This window comes from Ambystoma mexicanum, chromosome 4q (genome assembly GCF_040938575.1).
Source record: "Ambystoma mexicanum isolate Mex_15411 chromosome 4q, UKY_AmexF1_1, whole genome shotgun sequence".
NCBI lineage: Eukaryota > Metazoa > Chordata > Amphibia > Caudata > Ambystomatidae > Ambystoma > Ambystoma mexicanum.
Genome location: NC_090928.1, coordinates 686,106,724 through 686,131,490, shown reverse-complemented (window position 1 = coordinate 686,131,490; position 24,767 = coordinate 686,106,724). Strand labels below are relative to the sequence as shown.

The 24,767-nt window shown below is 44.7% G+C and overlaps 1 protein-coding gene across 1 annotated transcript in view; it reads right to left on the bottom strand.

Annotated features, from left to right (window-relative positions):
- CHGB (chromogranin B) overlaps positions 1 to 13,988 on the bottom strand; it is a 318,820-nt gene extending 304,832 nt beyond the window's left edge. The window contains exon 1 of the mRNA XM_069608269.1: positions 13,798 to 13,988. Coding sequence (XP_069464370.1) covers positions 13,798 to 13,846 — 49 coding nt within the window. The 5' untranslated portion in view covers positions 13,847 to 13,988. The remainder of the gene's footprint in view (positions 1 to 13,797) is intronic.
- Between the last annotated feature and the right edge of the window lie 10,779 nt (positions 13,989 to 24,767).

The following is a 24,767-nucleotide window of genomic DNA, read 5'->3' as shown; positions in this document are numbered from 1 at the left end:
GTTATCTTGCTGTAAATTTGCTTTATGAGTTTAGCAAACCTACTCTCTTGCAAATAAGCAAACATCATTTTTCTCCACATTATATTAATGGATACTATTTTTTTTAAACGCCCCTCCTGTGAATAGAATTTCATATTAAGGTCTAAATCCAGAAAGGTTGACAAGTTTTTTTTATATGAGCATTTAATTCTGTGAGACCCCTGGGAACTGTTATAGTTAATGACTGTACACGGAAAAGTTATAATATTCATTTTCTTAATTGCAAAAGTTCTCCTGTGTGCACACATTTAAGAGTTTTAATATGAGTACATGTCTTTCTGAGTGACTGTGTCTTGGTTACCCTGGACAACAATGAGGTAAGTAATGTTGGACTAGTTGAGCCCCCCCAAGATCTCAGGTTTAAGGGCAAGTTGCCCCTTTCTTCCACATATAAATCGCACTGTGAAATCACCATCCTGAGGCCAGGAGGTTGTGGGAGAGCGAGGTGGGATTTGCTGGAATTACCAGCTGCCCCCACTGGCATGGTTTTCACAGTCAATTGACCATGAGGGCTGGAGCAAGAACGTGTATTGCACCCTTCCACAAGGCTCTGCCCAAAGCCTGAAAGGGAGGCCTTGTCACAAAAATTCTCCCTCGGGAAAGATGCTCTTTTCGATGGCACAGAGCTTCATCTCTTGTGCACGAGAGTGAAGATGAAAAACAGGGGCATGCCATAAACGTTTACTGCCCACTCCCCGATTATTGCCAGGCTTTGATTTGCATCATGTATAAAATCCTTGTTGATTTACATTGAGGAAAAGTTGAAGTAAAACGGCACTGATGGTGAGTTATGGCTATTTCAATGCCCACTTTAAACTACTGATCGGGCTCCCTAGAAGGGTCCCAAGGAACGCAAAACCTCCTATGCTTAATTATTCCCAGGACAGTCTGGGTGGCTTGGCCCAACAAATGAGTCTGAACACTGGCCTCTGTTGGGGAAATGGACAGCTGACTGGTTTCCTGGGTCACCTCAGAACCCTAAAGGTCCCAGGCACCCACACCAGTCCCTGCATTTGTCTCCGGGCCCCCGCACTCTGACTGCATTACGCACTTCCCAAAAGAGATAACCCCCCTCCGCTCTAACGTGGCCCTCCTGGACTAGGTGCACTTATCCCTTCCCCCACTCCTCGCACTTACTGTCTGCGCACTTACAGAAGTTGAATGCACCCAACCCAGTCAGTTATTTGTCTGTCTGCCCCTCTGTCTCCCCTTGTCCCCCTAGCATTGTGCACCTGCAACACTTGTGTTAGTGGTACACTATAAAATGCCCAGCCAACTTAACCATTCCCCTTCCCCTCCCCTGTTTCACTGCTCATATGTCAATGTCGACTGTGCTCATTCTAGCAAGACATGGGGCCTCATTACGACGTTCGCGGAACAGGTTAACGGGCTCCACTAATGGAGGCAGACCCATTGAACCCATTCCGTGAAATTACGAGGTCCCCTCGCGGGACCCGGTAAAGACGCCTGGTAAAGCCAGACATCTTTACCGGGTCCCGCGAGGGGAAGAGGGAGTCAACAACGGGCCGGTCGTAATCGGCCCGTTGTTAGCTCCCTCTCCCATTCCCATTGAGCCCTATTGGGGCTCAGATGGGAATGGGGAAGGTCCGGGCCTGGGTTCCCAGAGGGAGGAATTACCGGGCCCTCCGAACTCGGAATGGCCCGGTAATTCCCCATTCAGGGAACCTGGTGAAGGAGCCAGGTTTGGCGACAGCCATGGAGCGAATAGCTCCATGGCTGCCGCCAAACTCGTAATGAGGCCCATGGTCTTTTCATGTACCCCCCCTCTCCTCCGGCCTCCCTGCTTCCCCCACTATCAACACACTTGAATTTGCAGAAATGCTGCCAGGCCTATTATGCTTATTATTATTGTATATCATTTGGAATTTTTCAAGGCCTTATGAATGATTGTATCCCATGTTACCCTCCCATCCTGGAGCACTGTGAAACACTCGTTTTGTGTATGAGGACTTTATAGATAAACAATACCAATAACAGTTGAAGCTGGATTTCATGTGCACCTGGAAGTGTGTGGGTCAGGCGCGGCTTCCATTTTAGATTAAGGTTTTGTCCCGGCAGGTGGGCCAAAATGGATGATCTGGGGTTTGACCGGAGGACAGAAGCAGAGCTTAACACCCTAATCCAGTCCCTATTTCTGTTAGGAAGCCCCACAAGAGTTAGTAGCTGGGGGGAACTGATCAAGACTGAAATGGGATTTGTGTGACTCTGATGTTCTGATAAAAAATGTTGAAGCTGACACTTACTCATTTGTCTAACGTATGTTAACCCTGGAAACCGCTTAAGACCACATTTTCAAATGTTATTAGGGGCACATGTTACATGTGATGACCCAGAGATGAGAGAATGAATAAACAGCCTGGTTCAATTGGGAATATGAAATGGATAAAAACTCCCCACAGCAAGGTAAACAACCAGCCTGGATAGCCCTACAATCACGACAGACCTAAGCAACCTGGCCAAGCTCCATGGAGATAAATTACACTGGAAAAGATGCAAGCTGGCAGCAAAGAGCAAGGATTATAAGACCTTCTGGCATACTGCCAACAATTAGCACTTTGTTGCACATGTGCTAACATATCGGAGTACTGTTGGCATATTCTTTTGCCTGGGTTTACTCAGTAGATGTGAAAAATATAGAAAGCTCGGGGCAACACATCCAGAATAGACCCCACAAATAGCCATTATTACCCATTTCCCTGAAAGAAAGTATGGTAGCCATCTTGACCCAACATCCAAACAAAGCTCTGCTTCCAGCAACCAAGTGCAGTCAAAAGCTCTCACTTTGGTCCCATTTCCTCAGGAGGGTCTTCAATTAGATGTGAAAAGTGTTGATATCCAATTCCTGGTACAGGGGCCAGTTTATATCCTTTAGTTAAAAGGTCTGCAAGAGACACCTCATATATCATCACCCAATCTCCCTCGTTGACTCAACTGCAATGTTCTATGGCAAATTCCTTTTGAAATACCTGCAGTTGCGGGAGGAGGAGATGTGACTCGTAACCCCATTGCGGTTCAAGAGGGGCATCTGTAAAGGATATAGGTGTCTGGTGTCGTAGCCTATGATGTCTAAATACATCAAAATTAAGAAAGGGGCACCATACACATCATTTATAGATCAGAGCAGTGTGATGTTGGCGGGGGTGGGGTAGGGTGGGCTGGACGTTCACCCACAGCTTTTTAATCTGTACATAAACAACCTGGGAGGCAAGTTCACAGTACTGGGGGAAGAAATGTGTTATGGGAAACTGAGTTCTTTTGATTGCGGATGGTGCAATCTTCCTGGGAAGGGTAGGCTCTAGACTTGATCAGTTGATATGAGGAGGGCTTGGGGAGTTCCCTGAAGAGAGGAAACTGGTAACAAATGTAGACAGAGACGATAGTGCCGGGAGCCATTTTCTTTCAGGCTTGCTTGGAATTCATGAGGGACTCCCGCTCTGTTGATTCAGAGGGGGTATCAAGCTGGTGAGACACCTGATCCTCCATCAACCATTTTTTGACGTGGGTTTGCATTTAGTCCAATGATGACATGCCCTCCCATCACAGTGCAATTTAGAGAAATGTGCAGCTAAAAGGAGTAAAGGAGTAGACACAGTTCCCTTTGTCTAGGTCAAGAACTTGTTGTGCGTGTTGAGGCTTTTTGGATTATTGGTTGCACCGCCAGTCCTTGACTGGAGAGGTGATTCTGATTCCAAAACTCAATTAATGGTTCTCGGCCCAAGGGCAAACAAAGTGGCATGAAAGGTCAGCAGGTAGCAACATGCATCAAGATTGCTTGATGCTAAAGGTGGTGGATGGCCCAGAGACATATCTAGCATGAATATTTCAGAGAAGAGCATTGTCTCTGTATTCACAAATCAGGTTTCGCCAATACTCAATATTGGCAGGGATAAGATTGTGGAAGAATTAGGAAGAAGTAGATTGCCCGTGCTTGTGAAATCTGGGGAAAATGAAGACAGTTGGCTATTCATGTTTTTCCATTTGTCAAGGCTGAAATCAGCTATGCTGAATCCTATACTCAGGGAGCGCGTCGACTGCGATGTGTCACTGTTTTTGACTACTAAACAAAGGTGAAGGGTGCTCCTAATCCAGAGTGCTGTTGGGTCATTTTAGAAATACTTTCAGCTAACTTCGGGAATTTACATGTGTATGAACAAACTACCAATTTGGTGTGTGGTGAAGGTTTCTAAGGTATCGTTTGCAAGATCTGAATAAATACATTGATATTGTAATTATGATATTTATAGTACTGTAGTTACATATTGTATGGGTTCTAATAGCCCTATATAATGTGTGTGAATAGCAGCACAGCTTTCTGACTAATCTTAATTCATTGACAGAGCCCGCTTGAACCATTGATGGTAGATGAGAAGAAACAACACACAATGAAGGAACATGAAAGACCATTGCTGTCCAACTCTAGTACACCCATTCAGATCAGATCATGCAGCAGCGAGTCAGCAAAGATTTGGAAATTGTGAACTTCAAGAAAGTCTTTCATAAGGAAAACTGGACTAGAGGCTGTTTTCCTAATGCCTGGGGTTGATCCCCATTAAGTGGGACAGTCCATAGGCACACCGCCCACTTCATATGTTTACCTGAAATATTCCATCAAGCCTGGACTTCTATTATTGGAACAATCGGCCAAACTTGTTATGGACCGGTATAATGGGCAGTTGTATATAACTGAGAAATAAATCACACAGTGAATCTAGGTGCAAGTCTAAATGAAGTTGCTTTGGTTGGGTGCCCTCCAAGGTGGGCCAGTGTTAATGACGGGAACAACTACAGTCTCTATTACCTTCTTTATGGATGCTTCAGTAGAAATGTGTGAATGTTAGTTGAAAGAAGTCTTCTGAGTTGAATATCAAATTCAGCATTCTTATTATCAACATGAATTATTATTATGGTCTTTTAACAAATCCTGATGAGCTTAAAATAAAAACTGGAAAATTAGTAAGGAGTCAAGATCATGTGACTATTGCCAAATATTAACCTTACATTGCGTTAATTTATTTACTGTATTATGCAGTTAACAGAAGTCAACTTTTAATACTTTTGCACATACGCTTATCAGTCCAGAAAGGGATGACTACATCACCATTACATAAAAGCAACAGATAAACTAATCATGAATTTAAGCCTACATTTCCCCCCAAAAAATTCTTACTTAAAGATATTTTGGATTTATTTATTTAATAATATACATGCAGCCGAGTGGCTTTGTATATACAACAGTAAGAACATAAAACACAATTAGAACAATTGCAGTTCATCAATCTTAAAAACTAATTTAACCCAATAAAAGTCACCATAATAAAATCACTGAAAGAATTGATGTCCTGTTTATACGAGTGGGACGTACACATTTTAGGGTTACTACATAAAACCCACATTATTTAAAACGATGACTAAGATCATTAAAAGAACCACATAAGGATTATGCATAAAAATTATGAAATTTCATGTGGCACTACTTCAAGCAACATTTCTTGCTTTTGGGTAGGGGAGGAATAGATTTAAGCAGGTTAATGAGTTAATAATCTCCACACATTTCCAGTAAAATTTCACAAGGTAAAACATCAGATTATGATCACAACCATTTAAGAACATAGGCCAGATTTGAGAAATGTTATCACAGTTAAGACCATTGTTATAAGCTTTCAGATAGCTAATTCGTAACATATGGAGAATCTCACATGCTATTAACAGGTGTTCAATAGTTTCAATGGCATCAGTGCCACATAGCCGACAATATCGAGTCTTGCGTGGAATTCCATATGGTTCCCCCAGGGTTATCAAAGCATGGCTTATATATAATGTTAGTTTCATGTACTGTCTAGCGATATAACTGTTTGGATATGCAGTTAGATAGGTAGGTTTTGACTTGCGATCAGAGATGTGCTCACAAAATGAGACAGTGTTACTCCAGGAGTACAAGTTCACCAAATGTTGTTCTTTACTGTGTGTCATGAGTTTGGCTTTCAGGTGAGCCGTAATCATGTACACAACCCCGTTTGAGGTAAAACCGCAACATCCCTCTTGCCATTTGTTATGCAGGGAAAACAACTGTTCAAGAGTCCCCATTGGATTACAATTTTCTATCTCATGGAAAGCTTCAACAAAGTTTGACATCATGGTATTGTTCTCTAACCTGCGTAAGGTATTACAAAACATTACTGTCTTCACAATGAAATCTGCTAATATACTTGTGAGATCGAATTCTAGGTACAAGTATTCTATTGGCATACAAAATAGTTTACGCAGGGTTGAGGCTTCATATCATTTCAATGCTGCACCATATTTATGTCCCCAGATCTAAATCCCGTAAAAGAGGACAGAACGAATTTTGGTTTGGTATAGTAAAAGAATTGTCACTATGGAAATACCGCATTGTTGGCCGATAAATTGATGGATGGCACCTATTGCTCCGTTACATTTGAGCTTAGTTTCCTTCCAGTGTGTTTCCCAGCGCATGTTATTTTGCACATAAATACCTAAATACTTGTAGGTGGAAACACATGCAAGATGCAGCCCATTCAATGTACAGGCAACATTTCGGCTTTTTGCAGGGGATGGTAAAAATGTCATGGGGCCTCATTACAACTCAGGCGGTAAGGGGTTTACGGCGCCGTAAACAGCGCCGACCCTTACCGCCTGAGTACGAGGTCCCTTTGTGCCATGACGGATATAACACCTGCTTTTAGCAGGTTTAAAATCCATGGCGCTAAGGGACCATGGAGTTAATTACGCCACCGTAATTTACGGTGGCGTAATTAACGCCTTCCCCACTCCCATTATGCCCTATGGGGCAAAAATGGGAATGGGGAAGGGTAAATGGGGATTGGGGACTTACCGCCCCGCCAAACTCGGAATGGGGCGGTAAGTCCGCCAACCACCATGGCGTAAACATAGTTTACGCCATGGTGGTAAAGTGACGGCCCAGGCGGTAAGTTACCGCCTGGGTCGTAATGAGGCCCATGGTCTTGCTTTTGTCGATATTAATTGATAGTCCATTAGCTTTAGCATATGCACCTAAGGCACAAATCAAACTTTGCAAGCCCTTGGGTGTGTGATTGACTAATACCATGTCATCGCCGTAGGCTAGTCAACTGGTCAGATGGCGACCCATTTTGACAGGGCAGATAATCGGATTAGTCAAAGCCTGGCCAAGGTCTGCGAGGTAAAGTTTGAAAAGTGTTTAGGTGATGGTACACCCTTGTTTAATGCTGCATCGAGTGAGTATAGAGCCTGACAATTTACCTTCCACATCTAGTCTGATCATGACTGAGGTGTTAGAGTATATTAGCATCAACATCCTAAGCAGACCTGCTGGGATGTTGCATAGTGACAATTTTTTCCAAAGTCTGTTATGAAACACAGGGCCTCATTACAAGATTGGTGGTAGTCATGGCGCTGTTTGCGCCATGACTGCCACCAATAACGTGTCCAGCACGGGTCTCGTTCAATGGGGATTTACCGGTGTAGTCTGACCTTTGCAGCACCGGTAACTCCCCATTGAAAAAGCCATTCCCCATTCCCATTTGAGCCCCCATAGGGCTCAATGGGAATGGGGAAGGCGCTAATAACAGTACCGCAAATTGCGGTACTGTTATTTGCTCTAAGTCCCTTAACGGGTCCCGTCCATAACGCCTGGTCAGACCAGGCGTTAAAGGAGGGACCGGCTAAGGGAACTCGTAGTAGGGCAGTAAGGGATTACTGGCACCGGTCTCCTTACCGGTGCCCGGTATCCCATACCGCTCTACTCGTAATGAGGCCCACAGAGTCGAAAGCTGCAGAAAAGTCAATAAAGGCAGCATATACGGGGGTTTCTCTGCACTTCCAGGTATATTCTATGGATGCAACAAGGATGAGCAGATTATAAGAAGTATTGGATTTTTTGATGCAGCCCATCTGGTGCGGTGGAAGGATATTATTCTCTGAGATCCAGTCATTCAATTCAGACAAAAGTATTTTAGCAATAAATGCTGATGGAACATCTAACATTGCGAGCATTCTGTAGTTAGTTGCTATGTTCCAAGGTCCTTTTTAGTGAACTGGCAGAATATGACTTTCGGACCAATTTTTAGGAAAGATTCCTGTGTTGCCTATATGGATGTATAATAGGTTTAAACTATTTAAAATATCCTTAATCAATTTTCAAAATGCCATCAAATATAAAATACATATATCATTATTTCCATTCATAAATAAATTCCATGTCTGAACAATATCTTTGTCCCCACACAACCCTGCTGCAGCCAAATAACCTTTTTTCAAGTTAGATGGAGAGAGACCCACTAATACGAGGTGCTTCACTGTTTCAATGCTATTATCTCCACACAAATGACAATATCTCTCTCCTGGGAATACCAGCTCAAGCCCCTGTGATGTCAAAAGTGGCAACTGAATTAAACTTGACTTTCAAATAATCCCAGACAGAGCCGTTACCAGGGTAATTACCAATGTATCTAGGAATACTTTCCCTCCCATAAAGACAAGTTATATAGGTTTCAGCTATGGATTTAGCTGACAAGTCGACACAAGTTTGTTCCCTGCTATGCGTAAAGATATGTTCTCATGCCCTTAATCTATACTTTTATAGGGCAAACTCAAGATGTCCCCAGAGTTCCGAGAAAGCCACAACTCAGTGGTTTCCTGTAGCTTTGTAATATTACTGGATTTCATGAGGGCTTTCCATGTAACCAGGGTGTCCCAGAGAAGCCCTAACAAAGTTCCAAGGAAAGCATTAGCTAGTTTGCAATATGTGAGTAGGCTCTGCAGATAGATTTTAGCTGTAATATCCTTAATAGTAAACGCAAGCAACAAAAATTCTGTGGGGGCATTAATAATTAAACACACTAGCCTCTTCAATATACCCCGCTCAAGTTTAACACGTTGAGGAATCGTCTTTTGAGCCTACATTTCTGCACTGGAGAGTATTAGAGGAAAGATCTTAGTAAGGTACAATTTGAGAATCACCCCGATTGAATACCCCCCGCCTTTGTGGGAGAAAAGTCTGAGTGCACCTGTGACCTGTGATGTTTGTAACTGCAACTGTTCCAAGTGCAATTTACCATTCAGCTTTGCACCAAGTGTAATACCAAAATATTTATATGGGTGCACCATCTCAATGCTATCCTGATTCAACGTTCAATTCCAACTCAATGATTTCTTATATGTTGGACAAAACACCATGATTTTAGTCTTGTTGGTGTGATCTTTAACAAATTAAGCTGGGCATATGCATAATGATGTCCATTAAGGACAGCAAACCCCTAAGAGTTAAATCCAATAAAGAAAGGTCAGCAGCATATGCCAACCACTGGAGGCTGGTGTTACCCAATTTGGGGGGTATCGAGACTAAATTGTTAATGCCGTCTCCCAAATCCACCAAGTATAAATGAAAGCATGTGGGGACAAGGATACAGCCTTGCTTGAGTCCAGTATGTGTATCAATCCAGATTGTCATGGAATCATGTTGGTTCATTCTCGCTCTGACTCTGGTGTTATTATGAAGTGTGATAATCATGTTCAATAATCCCCATGGAATATTCACCTTTTTCATCTAGACCCACAATCTTTGCCTATCCACTGCATCAAAGGATGCGCTATAATCAAAGCATGCCATGTAGACATATTGTTTACGTATCAACTAGGGCTGCTCTGTGATGGTAATAAGTGCAAGCCCATTGATTGTAGAGTTGGAGCCACTTCTAAAGCCAGTTTGATTAAGTGCTATGATGTTATTATCCACAATCCCGAAGATGAATGCTTCCAATACCAATACTACCCATGCAAAGATTTTAGCCGGGACATCAAGCATTGCTTTCATTCTATAACTTTGTGGATCTCTACGGCAGCCTTTCTTGTAAACAGGAACTATTATACTTTCCTTTGCCGTGGAAGGCAGACACTGGGTAATGCTGATCCACTGAAATAACCAATTTAGTGTACCCGTTCAGACGATTCAGGAGGAATCAGAGATATAGTGCTGTCAGAAGAATTTGATTTTCCCAAAATTGCCTCAATGTGCATCTTCCAATCGCACTCATTCACTCTACAGGTAACACTACTACAGTCATTATCCTCATTGATTATTCTCCAGAATGTTTTAAGATCAATAATTTGAGCACTGTATACCATATCCCACCATTTCATACATTCAAGGCTCAACTTATGCCTTTTCAACCGATGTTGATAAGTAGACCTTGTCTTACTCACTATGTGGGCATGCTCCTGCGGCAAATAAGAAGGATGTGTGATTTTGCGCAAGTCAGATCTAAGTTCCCGTTTCTATTTCTCAGTACTTAATCGAATATAGGGCGATGAACAATCTTAGTCACAGACCCGTTCTGGAAGATTTCCCTTGGTTATCAGAATGCTAGATTTAATCTTCTCAACGTAACTTTCGTATTTGGACATTCGCAAGTTAGCAGCCTCCTTATTCAACAAAATTACAAACAGCCATTCACACTTAGCAGAGTATGTCGAGAGAAGACCATTGGCCATAACAGTGGCCACCTTTATGCAGTTGGAATTCCATGTGATCCGATTTAGCTGGTTATTAACACGAATTGTACCTTGTTTCTCCTGACTAATAGAAGCTCTAGCCAAGGCAAGACTAGAAATGACAGGTAAATTATCACTCCCGTACCTTTGAACAATACTCATGTCAGTTACCAAAGAGGATGAGAGACAAAGACATAATCAGTAATGCTAGTACTTATTTTAGAGGTTCAGGTAAACTTTGGGGGCACATCAGAAGGATGGTTGCCATTGACCATAATCAAGCCAAAGGAATATAGCAAGTTAGCTCAGCTCACACCTCGTTTACATTAATGTTTAACCTGCTAGTGACACACGAGCCGAGGACTGCTCTTGCGCATGGCTATACATGAGGCCATCTCTAGGAACCTTTGCATTTAGGTCGCCACATTAGAGAACAGGAATGGACCCCCTGTTATTGGTCAGCAGAATCTCCAACTCCTTAATGATTTCACAGTGCAACAAGTAATATGGGGGGGTCATACACATTGATTAGTATTAGCTCATTCCCAAATCCCTTCATGGATCCACCATCAACAAGAGCCAATTTGCCAACCAATATATAGTTAAATATAAACTCCTTAGGGAGTATTTGAAACTGCATTATACTATGACATCTATGCCCAAATATCTCTACAAATTTCCTAGCCCTGTATGTCGTCATATGTGTTAGCATTTTCGATGTTATCTATTGGTTACCCTCGAGAGATGGGGTCCTATTATGAACATTGCACTTTGTGATCGCCACTTTGTGATCGCCGCTGAAGACTTTGTAATCACGTGTCTTCGATAGAAACCTTAACACATCTTATGTTAAACTGCAGTGGAATTTTTGCTGTAAGATGTTTATTTTTGGGGAAATATGTCCACTATAGCAACTTACTGGTTCGAGGGGAGTTTTGGCACAGACTTCTAAGTGGTTTTCAGGTTTCCTTAACAATAGCCTTGGTCCCGTGTTTTATCAGGATTCATGTCACTTTGGGGGACATGTTTACTACCCAAGATTAACTAATTGCTCATTTAAAATATTTTATATTTGAATAATGCATCAATTTCCATTTTTATAATTCATGATCCAATGGAAATATTGTGGTAACATGTGTGCCTTATCTGGGTATTTATCTGTAAGTTTCAAGGATCTTCTCTTTTTTTCTTGGCGTATTATATGTGTCTAAAACATGTATTATAAACTAAATACACAATAAAACAATATTGGTATTATTAAGGGTTTTGCTGAGCGTTGACCTGGCTTCGGGGAGCTTTACAATCATAGGGTGAAGAATATGGTGAGGGAAGCAGAGACACAAGGGAGGGGGGAGCTAACTGGGCATGGGGGGGGTGGGCAGTGTGGTAGCAAAGGATCTACAAACAATCCGGGGAGAAGACAGTGGGGAGCAGATCAGCCAGTTTTAGGTACGGTGGTGAGGGGGGAAATCTAGAAGGTGCTCTTCTCCTGGCAAAGGGAAGGGGCACTTCAATAAAAGAGTTGTTTTTTTCATGGTGGAGTTTTGACGAAGCGCCCTGCGTGGAATCTTAACGTGAGGATAAGATTGGGAAGAGTTTCACCTATATACAGGTGTGCTTTAATGGCAAACCCTACAATTCAAATACTTCTAGGTTATTTTTATGCACTGGTCTTGGTCCCCTTATAGACCACCTGCTCACAGTAGCAACAAGGGCTTCCTATGCCCGGCACTACACAAGGAGAATTAAATAGAGGTGCAGCGATCCCCCAGCTCAAGGATGCTCCGCTTTTCGGCCTCAGTCCTCTCTGCAGTACCTCTGTGTAGCCACCCATTTCACAGAGTTTTCTCGCTGTGTCTGAGAAGGGGCTAAAACCAATTCGTCGTTAGGTTTTCAACAACTAATGGTGTTTCGGTTGCTTTTTATTTTATTTTTTAAAAGAGGAACTGTGGGAATGCATTTACATATTACCAGCAGGGGCAATCGTTTCTTTCTGATCGAGTGCACACAATTTAATTAGCGCCAAATGCGAAGACGTTACCTTGCGGGAGTTAATTTCACCACGAGCGCGGATGCATATTCTTTTATGAACATCGATTTCGCATTACTACACAGCCATCAGAAGAAATCAGCAAATTAGAGCGGCGGGGGTGGGGCGGTTTGCGTCTTGGGGTGGGTGAGTGCTAAACGTATTAGCAGGACTTGCTGTCAGACAAAGCCCAGTCGTACTAGTCCGGTGGGTGCAAAAGGGCGCGACGACGTTGCGATCCAGTGCAAAATGGGCGTTATTTGTAGCATAAGCGAGGATGTGTCTCTCAGAAAGAGACTATGGACAGACACTCTCTGCTGATGGTAAAACTTTGCATGCGGAGCCTGTTGTCCGAGTGAGAGTTAGACTAACCCTTCACCAATTGTTGCTTCCTGAGTTTGCGAAAGTGGGAGGGGCTCCCAAAGGACCTGTGTCCAAGGGAGGGAAGGCTGCGTCCTGCCACTGGCGGCCACCATAATGTGCCATGGATCCGCTGTCCGAGGTGCTGAAGCGCGGATAAGAGCAGAAGCCGCAGGAAGCAGATTGCTCTCCATGGTGCTGAAATACGAGTCTCTGCACAAAGGAGCTGCTTACCGAGATACTCTCACAAGAGAGAACACGGTGAACGCTGAGGTCTGACACTGGGGTCCATTCACGGCGTGGCTAGTGGCTACTCCCCAAGGAGCCCCACTTCGGTGAGCACAATGTGGCCCTTGGATGTTCTCCAAGTTGGCGGGTACTCGCACCCTGGGCCACTATATGACCAGGGACAGCTGTGCCAAGTTCCTTTCCCCAGAGACCACACTAGGCATAGATACCCTATGCGCTTAGACTGCGCCCCAACACTAGTGTGGAGGTGGCTGAGTCCCAAGGGGGTACAAGATTTTGACAGTGCAGCCAGATAGGAACACACACTGCTAGCTGTCCCAGGGGGCGAGGGTGTGTGCGTGGCCTCTCACTGGTGGCCGCAATGTGGGCAGGGGCGGCTGTCTGAGTTGCAAAAGGATGGGGTCTCGCACCATATCGTCGAGCCTTTATCCCAGCCGCCTGTCCAAGGTGCTGAGGCCTGTGTCCTCAGTCTGGGGATATGGAAAGATGTCCGAGGCACTGAAGGCTGCTCTCCTGACACTGCTGAGGATTCGAGCGTTCGGCCCCTGCGCTCCCGGGAACCGAATAGCCACCCCCCCACCCCTTCTTACCTGCCAGGGCACTCAGCAGAACGCTGAGCAGGAGCACTGGGCTCGCCATCCTCCCCAGGGGTCTTCGAGGGAGAGTCCCTCTTCCTGCGCACGGGCGTCTGTTTTAGGGCGAGTGCGCTTGCGGTGGACAGAGGGCAGGTCCGGCTGCGCTCTGCTCCTCTCCCTGTCAGCAGGCGTAGTTTCTGAAGCTGCAGCCCGAGCGCGGGCAGCATTTAAAGGGCAGCAGGGGGAGGGGCGTCGAACAGCAGGGAAGTGCCCACCTTTTATTAAGAGCCGTCTCCCTTTTCTTGTTAAGCCTGCGTCACGCATGCCCCCTGCGCCCCCACCGCTGCGTATTTATATAGAAACTTCCGTCTGAATAATTCACTTCTCTGATGTTGAACGGGATTATTAGGATCACCGCGGCTTAAACCGTGCAGTGACAAAGGCGAGTGAAACATCCTCCCCTCGCCAACACACCGTCTCCCCCCCCTCCTCTCCCGCGCCTCCTTCACAAGACTGTCTCCTTTCCAGGCACATCCGCCTGCTCGCGTGCTTTATAATAGCCAAGACCAATGTCCGCAGGGGACGCCCCAGCGCAGGGATGCGGTGCGCGGGAAAATCCTCTCCAGTGCCGCTGTCCAAACTAGGAGAGACGTACTGTATCTGTGCCCCGTGCCACCATGACAGCTACACTGACTTCAGAAACGCACCGCCTTCGGTCATTCCATTATTTTAAATTGCTTTTTCTACAACGGAAGCGGGTGAAATATGTATTTTCTGTTCCTACCCAGTTGTGCTTTTGTATTTGGTTTTCTGAGGGTCTGTGTCGTGCGTTGTTGAAGCCACACGCTTATTGCTTTTGACACCCGTGAGGCTCCCTTTTCTAAATATTTGCTTTAATTGTACAGAAAAATCATTGCCAGTACCTCTTTTAGTTTTGGCAATTAGGTGGTGTTAAACGCGCTACCAAAACGCTTAGAGTATTGTGATGAAAAGTAAAGAGAGAGAGCGAGAAGAGGTGTGAGGTCAGACACACAGCCTGTGGGTGTTGTGTGGCCATTTACCCACCCATTGACTGCCCATGGCCCTTCTAGCCATCTGGCCACTTCCAACAACTACCTGCCCCTTTCCGCCCAGAACACAACCCCCTGAGATGAGTCTAGCTCTGTGCTTTCTGAACAGCCTTTCAAAAGGTAATGAATTAATTGCATCTGTAAACCAGTTACACAGCTCCTGATGTAATAATATTGCCATCAACAAGAACGGCTTTAGCCACTTGCTTCATAAGCAGTATGTGTGTCCTTGCATTTTTTAAAATTATTATTGTTTAAAGCACTGACCTAGCTCGAGAGCAGCAGAGCGCTGTCCAGAGTGCGGGCAGCCAGCAATGGGCTGCCATCTTTTAACAGTAGCGCAGTACTGGTGAGGTCTATCCATTGGTATATGTGGCCATTGGAATTAGTCCTTGCTTAGGTGTTTTTGAAAATGCCATGTTTTGAGAAATTTGCAAAATTGGAGAATTGTGGGGGCATTTCTAGGCAACACCAGGATTGGGTTACAGAGGGTGGGTGCATATGTTCCTTGCACTGAATTCCTGTTCGAAACATGCACTGGCAAAGCCAACAGTTTTGGCTCTTGTATAGGCATTTGTTAGGTACAGCCATAATATGCCCCAGTGACCAGGTAGTACCGTGATTGCAGTTCCCAGAAAGTGTAGACCCCATGCCTACACAAAAGTCAAAACAGTGCTTGTTCATATAGCGCTTCCTATCAAAGTTTTTTTCAGCACCGAAAAAGAAAGGGGCCAAAATATGTAAATTGCCCAAGTGCTGACCAAGTTTTCACTTGTGCTGGGCAGTTTGGCACTGACATTTGCTCAGACTGACTGGCTTTAAATGTTGTATTTACTTTGCTGCAAATGCCTATTTTGTACGGGTGGCCATGTGCAAATGTCGTTGAAAAACTTCTCTCCACTGTTTATAAGTTGCCTGGAACCAATGCTAGTGATGTAATCCAACACTAGGTATTAGAATTCATTTATTAATTTCAGTGGATTTTTTTGTAAAGTGCTACATGCAGACGGTTGCTTCAGAGTTTTCTTCTGGGGGGGCAGAGGACATGAGATTTCAATCAAGGATACACATGTAGCTAAGATGCATCGATTTGCGGTGAAGGGTGAGGGGAGGGAGGGATAACATTTCCATTGTAACTGTCGACCTGCACGCTAATCATTATTAAGATTAGTGATTGCTTTTGAAGGCATGCCCTTAAATGCTCACACCAGAGAGAATAGAACACGCTAGGTAAGAAAGGGCCAAGTCAATCTTGTAAGGATAACAAGTTTTAATTGTACAAAAAGTAAGGGTGTATGCAAAGAACTCTGCTGCTCGAGAACGTCCTGCCAAAAAGAGGTACAAGCAGAAACGTTTGAAGATACATAGTGTCATTGTGATGCAAACACATGCAGTAAGAACCTGTGCGGCTGATTCGATGGACCCTATACATATCCCACCTTTACCCATAAGGGGTGCCGGTCTATTGGTCCCAGCCCAGACCGTCCATCTTCCATCAAGTTGGTGCTGTGAGGCTCATCTTCTTCTCACGTCGAAAGGTCAGAAAACAAATTATAATACTACCATATGAATATTTTATCACTCATCCTGTACACTTGCCCGGCCTTAAGATGGACACAAAGGACGTTCTGGGACACTCTAACCTTCATACATACATTTCACTCACTCCATCCGCGCCATCTGGCTCCAAGGTCTCTAACCCCATTTTGACCTATAATTTATCCATCCCAGCACTTCCCAATACAAATCACATGATTGTCGCTTCAATGATATGCACTGTCCGTCCTCTTTGAACATTTCAGGACTTGTTACTTTCGGGTTGGTGGTCAAAGAGCACCTGGTGCCATGGAGTTTGGGGATCTTAAGGTTTAATCAGTTATATGGGCTATAACTCGTGGTCACCCAGGAATGAGCCAGGTCATGCTTTGGCCAGTGTGAGATAACATGCACACCAGGCGCTGGCCTCTGATCGCAGCCTTGTAGGGCACATTGCTCTTGGGTAAAAAACACATCTTTGCAACACTGTTAGAACAATGAATAGACGTTGTGGTGGTTGGGGGTCTGAGCTGTCCTCACAGGAGCTCGGCATGGCTGGGAATTTCTGTGGTCTAGCGAATTTGGGACTAGTGCATGCAATGCCGCATTTACTGTGCGGGCCTTCCCTTCTAGCTATGGTTATTACTATCTATGCTACGCAAAATGGCAATGCTGCTCACGCCACGCCTTTTACTTTACTATGCAGTTAAACTATATTTGATTATATGGAAGTAGGGTCCTGTTAAATGGGACGGCACCCATTTCACTGTACCCCCTCCCCCCTGGCCCATCATAGCGCTTTGAATGCATCCCACCTCATTCTAAAGCACCTATGGGGGGGCAGGGCCATGCCCTTCCCAACATTCCCCCCTTTCGTTACTTCTACAGTAACACATTCTGGAATCCTTCTGCGCTCCCGCTCCCCCATTTCTGCATCCACATATTGCTGAGTCCCCTTTATTGGCACCCAGGCCCTACACACTGATCGCAAACCATCCCCCTTTGCGTGTACTCTTCTGGTGAGCAAGTCATATATAAATGCATCCCCCCTTCCCCGACAGGTCCACCCACATTTTCTGGGTTAAGGAAAATGTGGGTTCTGTAAAATATCAGTTTGTACTTCAATATTTTTGTTTCATGAGGTGTCATGAAACAAAAAATACAGAGTCTATATTGTTCTTCCTTATGCACTCGCACCAGCTTTTCGATTGTTGCAATCCATGTCAGCTTAATGATATGCTCTGTCCAGATTTGAGCACAGAAAGTGTCCACTCGTGCTATCCTTTCCTTGCTATGTGTTAACCAGTCTCTCTGCCAAGCAAGGTAGTGTGATGTCCTGCCAGTTGTTATTGACATGTTTTTGCCCTTTCACCATCAGATAGGGTAGCTCCACACACTTGATGTCTTTTGGGTTGTCCTTGCACTTTAAAAAATCTGGACCCACCATTTGCAGTTGCACCCTATGTGCCTGGAACGTTCCTTTTATTCTGCATAGCGCTAGATGAACTGGGCATTGTGCCTCTTTAATTGGGACTGCTTGCGGTACTAACACCTTGTGACCCCTGACATGTGTGGAATGAGTGAACATACATAACAGCTCCCATTCACAGTGTTTCTCCCCACACCGCTCATATCAGAGTACCATGAGTTAGTGAACTCGGGATGATGAATATCCTCAATCACATCAAAACCCAGCCGTTGATACCTGTGATACCTTTGTCATACTTCTCTTTTCATTCTTCCATACACATTCTCAGGGATGGCCGCTTTAGTTGTACTACCGGAAATAACATTATATCGTTTCACAGTGGTAGACAATCTCCTACTTGCTTAAAACAACCTATTCTCTGCTTCCCTTACTGATGTATTGTGCATATTAGAGTCATTCAATTAATTTCCATTCTTATTATTAGTGTTCACATTAGTGCTAATATATGTAAATCCACTCATATTATTAACATTTATATGTATCAATCCATTTGGATAATGTACAATCCTATTTCCCCTATTACCCCCTTTATAGGACCTCCTCCTATAATACCCTGCCCCAATACACTCCCAACAGTACTAGAAATATTACATAGAGGCCTCGAGAAATAGCTGATCCACAATAATAAATATAAGTCCACATTTTGTCATTTGTGCATCTGCACCTCAGGTCCCTACTTAACACATTATTTACATTGGTGACACCAATCTTCTTCTTTCCTGAAATAGAAGCACAGACACACAAGAAAACAAAAAGGGAGAAATGTACAAGATGTACTTTGTACAGAAAAGAAGAAAGAATGAGAGAGAGAGAGAGAGAGAGAGAGACAGAAAAGAGAAAAAATACAGAGAAACAGAGCGAGAGAAAAGAGAGGAAGAGAGATGAAGAGAGAGAGAGAGAGAGTAAAGGAAGAAAGAGAAAAAGAAAGCACTCCCAGAAAAAGAAAAACACAGAGCTGTCAGCTGAGCTTTGACCTGCCACTTGAGCGTGCCACCACACCCATATCACCCCAGGACAGGCCGCTGGGATAGTCGGGGTACAAGTACTGTTACCCCTCATTTCAAGATATTTGATGCACCTGTGTGTTCCCTGGAGGTGCCTTATGAACAACAAAGAGGTGGACGCAGTAGTGCAGTTCCTTTACTTTTACTGTGAGGGGAGTACAGAACACCACCTCATGGGGCCCTTGGAACCGAGGATTATTCCACCTGCGTACAAAATTGCGGACATAAATAAAGTCTCCAGGCAGCAGTGGACGAGTAATCAATTGTTCGGGGTCCATCACCATAGTAGTCTCGGCATCTGGCGTGTTTGTTGTCACAATCCTGGGAGGCGCAATCTTTTGGGAGACATGTTTAATGACCCTAGTTGGTGTAGTCAAATACTCTTTGAACTCCTCGCCTAGCACCGCTGCAGCCCTATGTATGTCCGAGGCCCTTCTTACAGGGGATAAGGGAGTATGCATGTGCCGGTCAGTGACCACTTTATGGGGTAACATATGGTGGCCTTTGCTTGGCTGAGTGCCTAAACTGAAGAGGGCCAGGGGCAAACAGTGCACCCCGTTTTTCATCAACATGCTGCACAGTATGGATAACTTATGTTTAAGGAGCCCATTTATTCTCTCCACATGTCATTGGCCTGTGGGTGGTAAATCAAATCATTCGATGCTTGATGCCAAGTAGTGCTGTAACGTGTTGAAATAATGCATTGAAGAATTGTGTGCCATTATCTGACCTCAAAACCTTGCACACACCCCATCATGGGAAAACCTCCTGCACTAGAAACCTTGCAGCACACTTTACATTTAATTATGTGTAATTCACAGAATGGCCTAGTATGGTGGGGGAAGGTGCCCCATAACATCCGTAGTGTCATCCCTGTACTGAAACTTTGACATTTGGTGCAACATATGACCATTTCTGTAATGCTTTCCTGGATATTTGGTATAAACCAGTCCTCCTGTATATCTGCTGCTATGTGCTGCTTTGAGCTGTGAGATGGATAATGTAACTGTTGGAAGCTAGAAGCTCTTGGGGCATTACTGTCTTCCAAGAGCTCACTTGCCTCCATAACAGATCTGTCTGGGATTGTCTTCAACCTCTCCATAACCACAACTCCTTCTCCCTTTTAGGTGCCCTTCCTTGTAGCTCGATAATCTTGGAAATGGGCAATGCTGTGTTGGGTGCTGGATGTTCGCTTGTGGGTGGGGCAGTCACAACGTACTCAGCAGATTTTCATTTGGCAGATACACTGCCATTTTGGCAGCCACATCGGTGGCTGACTTCCCCATTGACATTTTGTCTGTCCCATTAGTATGGGTAGCACACTTAATGACCACATCAACAGATAACTGTGATAATGCTTCTATCAGCATTTCTAGCAGAGCTGAGCTGCATGCTGCACTGGGGATCCATCCGCCCTCTGAAAACCCCCTCCTCTTCCAGCGTGATAGACCGGCGTGTACCATTGTTGTAACGTGCTCTGAGTCAGAATATATTGTGACATGGCACCCTTGTGACACTCTCAGTGCTTCGATAAGCACCACAAGTTCTGCTGTCTGTGCAGAATAATGCGTAAGCAACCTTTTCATGACCACCGTCTTGTATTCCCCTTCCTCAAGTCGTAACCCGCTGCCTCTGTCCGTCTCTGCCCACCCTCCTGATCAATTGTGGAAGAGCGGTCAATAAAAAGTATCTAACCCTCTGTCAATGCTTGGGGAGTGTCATCCTCCTCCCCCTTGAATGTGGTACAGTCATATGCCATCAAATGCTCTGTAGTGGGCATGTCCATCAAAAAGGAAGCAGGGTTCACTGTCTTACACCTAACCACATGAATATGGGGTTTAGAAATAATTATCTCATATGCTGAAGACCTTTGTGTAGTCAGGGTAGACATTGACCTTTCTAGAATGGCAAACAAAGAATGTTCCACAAACAACATTACTGAAAACCCCATTACAATCGTAGAACTTTTCTCTATTTCAAAGGCAGCTGTTGCTAAATTACTCTTGCATCACTGCATCCAAGGTACCACTATAGTAGGTCAATGGCTTATGGCCCATAGTGCTTTTCTGCATCACTATTGCCGTCATAAGCTGACCATCTGAATGTGAAAACAAATAAAATTCCTGTGTATAATCTGGGGTGGTCAGTATGGGTGCCAAACGAATAACTTATTTTAAGTCATCAAACTGTTTCATTAAATTTGTCGCCCACTGTAATTTATGGTCCTTTGTCTTTTGCGCTTCCATAAGGGCCTGTAAAAGTGGCCTTGTGTATGCCGCGCAATCTAGAATCCAGGCCATACTGTAATTACACAGACCCAAGAACTTCTGCATTTCTTTAACTGAGGCAGGTCTGCGAGTGGTGCATACTGACGCTGCCCTGTCTGGTAGTATTCTCTTACCATTCACTAATATGAACTTCCCCAAATAGATCACTTCCGGTTGACAATATTGCAATTTGGCCTTGTCAGCCATGGATCACCCTTACAAGCCAACAACTTAGGAGGGCAATGGAGCCCCTGCGGCAGTGCTGTTCACTGTCAGTACATACTAGCAGATCATCCATGTACTGGATAATCGTGCTAGGCACCAGAATATTCCCAAGATTGGCATGCAGTAATCTGTTAAATATGCTCGGCTCTCGCAAACGGAGGTAATCTAGTGTGTTCAATCCGCATCTGGCCCTGTGTAAATGCTGTGAGGTACCTCGACTCTGGATGAAGTGGAATCGAAAAAAATGTGTTTTTCAGATCTACTACAGAAAAATATGTGGCTTCTTTGGGGATGCTGCATAAAATTCTCATAGGATTCGTAATATCTGGAAACTCTTTCTGTACCACGTCATTTAGAGGGTGCAAGTCCTGAATCATTCTCCAATTGCACCCTGTAGATTTTCTGACCAGGTATATTGATGTGTTACACAGGGACAGAGATGGCACGATACTCCCCTAGTCCAGTAGGGCCTGTATAGTTTTTCTAATACCCTTCTCTGCCTCTCTCGATAGTGGATATTGTCTTACCATGGGCAGCAGTGCACCTGGCTTCAGTGTTATACGCACAGGTGTTACGTCTTTCAGTAATCCTACATCATGTAGATTTGTAGTCCACAATTGTGAAGGTACGGTGTTGTAAATCTTCATCAAAGAATGGAGATGGAGTTAATGCTGCCATTAGGGGACTCTGCAGTCTTTGGTATTGTATCATTATGTCACATGGGATGCAGATCCCTAGAATGAGTTCCCCCTCTTTGTCGCTATCTTCAAACAATTCATCATCCGTTAGCTTCTTTAGCTGCACTATTGGATTCACACAGAGCACTATGCACCATTAACACCCGTCCCTATCCATTCCCAAAAGGACAACACTCTCGTCCAAAACCATCAATCCCTGTAGATCCAGCAATAATATAGTTCCCGCCACCACCTCAGGTGACAACGCTGGACGAAAGATAAAATCAGTGGGCACTCACCAACACTGTTGGGCAATCTAGGGCACCGCCTACCCAAGCGCTGAAATACCACAAATAAATATGTGCGGGTCTACGGGAATCCCACGGACTACCACCCCCCTTGTCATGGTGTGTATTATCAACATCGCCCTTACAGTGTACATCCCAGGTGTGGAACAGACTACCCCATGATCTGTTAAGGATATAGTCATGTTTAACCTGTTGAGCAGGTCCTTACCCAGTAAATTAACAGGGAAACTCTCAGAATATAGTAGGGGCAACCGCACTACCTTCCCTCCCACCCTTACGTCTAAATCCTCATTGTATGGAACCTTGGAAATAGGCACAGAGATATTTTCCTGATAGTGGAAAGTTTCTTTCTATGATACATGATTTTGTTGCACCAAAGTCCACCATGAATATGAATTGCTTATTTTCTATCTCCACCCCACCAAAGGTTTCTCTTCAGGGTGGGTTATTTTATTTATTTTATTTTATTTATTTATTTGCATTTTTAAAGCGCAGCCCACGGGCATCGAGGTGCTGTCACAGGATTTGTTTTATTTTTTTTGTTATGTCATTTTTTTTTCCCTCTTAGTTGCATATTTATAACGTGCCTAAATACCCAGAGGTTTCTAAGCGCGGACCCGGGGATTGCTTTGTCTCGTGTTGCTTCGAAGGCGGACACGTTGCCGCTGAGCTATTCTCCCGGGACAGGGGTTGCCGTTAACAAGACTGGACAGGCAAGTGCTCTCTGTGGGCTGTCCTAATCAGGATATGTGCTTGTTCCAGGGAATGAGAAGGGGCTACCTCCTACCACTGCGGCTCCCCCAAAGGGAACGCAAGCCCCACCTGGTACCCTGTTTGCTAGGGAAGTACCACCCTGCTGCTGCTGTGGCAGATGCCGCACTTGCATGTCGATGCTTTAGGCTGCTGATTATGTGTTTGGTGTTCCCCCTAGGATGCCCTTGGTTCTGATATCCTTGACCACCCTGTCGATGCCCTAGTCCTTGAGGCCCTTGGGGCCCTTGACCCTGTTGTTGCGGCCCATAACTATACCCCACTGCAGACCTGCTCCTGCATTCCCTTGCAAAATGCCCCCACCATTAACAATTCCAACATTGGGACTGTCCAAACACACCCTCCCTGGGTCCAAACCCTCCTCCTTTTGCCCCTCAATATCCCCCTCTTCCTCAATGTGGCCCCCCTTGCTGCCACAGTGGGCCAGGGTACTGTTGCCCCTACCCAACTGTCCTTGGCCTCCTTCATCCCAGAGCACCGCAATAGTGCCACTCACGCCTTTCTGGGTATCTCTGCTCCTTCCATCTGTGCTGCCGTTGATACAGGCACCAGGACTGCTACCGTTGACAATTTTTTTCTCCACCAATTTCGTTTCTTACTGCTGATGCCTTTCGACTGTTTCCTTCTCCCGCTCCTTAATTCTTTTACAATGATGCACCATTATACTCGGTATTTCTGGCAACCCCTTTGCCTCAATATCCACACCCTTATCCAATGCCTTCTGCCCTTCCTTCAGCAAGCCCCTCTTCACAATAAAATAGAAACATTGTATCAACTGATACCACGCCCCTCCCTTCTCAACCCTCCACTTCTCATTCATTTTAAGAATAAATCTAGCCAAGTCATCATCATCACCTATAGTATACTGCATCAAGGACTGTAAATCAGGGGTATCTGGGAAGGCCCTCTGTATTGTGTCCCATTCCAGTGCCCTAACTCCATTGAATGGTGCTCCATCATGCGCATCGTCCCCATGCTTACACCTGGGTATCTGGCCTTAACCCACACATCCCCAGCCTGGTCCCTAATTACAGCAACCAGAAGGCTCTTAAGATCCCCTATCACCAGGGGCACCCCTGCGTTTTGCTTTTTGAATTCGCATATCCAATTGCTCGCCCCTGCTGTGAGCTGTGAAAGTGCCTTTATTATATTATTCTTATCCAATTGGGGCCAGGAAACATAATTACTCCTCCCTGCCTCCCTATGTATAATGGGCATCTGTATCTTTGCCCTACTTCCCATACCCTTCTTCATAACTCCTCTTCTCTTTACCAATGCCATCCAGCCGGCCCTGTTCCTCAACCTTCCCCCTGCCCAAAGTCCTTCTACTTCAGGGGTAATCTCAGCCGCCTCTTCACCCCTTCCTTCTCCTTCTCTCTGATCCTCAGTAAACGTTGTTAGGCAGAATTATATGCAGTACACTTTGGGAACACCACCCACAATTAAGACTACAAGTGACAGTACAAATTCACCTTTGGTACAATCCTGTACTACACAGTAAAAGTGGCAGCAATGGCTGAGCAGCCAGACTTATCTCAAGAGCACGTGAGCAGTATCAATAGTTACACAAAGGACAGCAATTACTATGATTCAAACAAACACTGACTCAAGGTTTCTGAGTAAAAGAATATACATTTA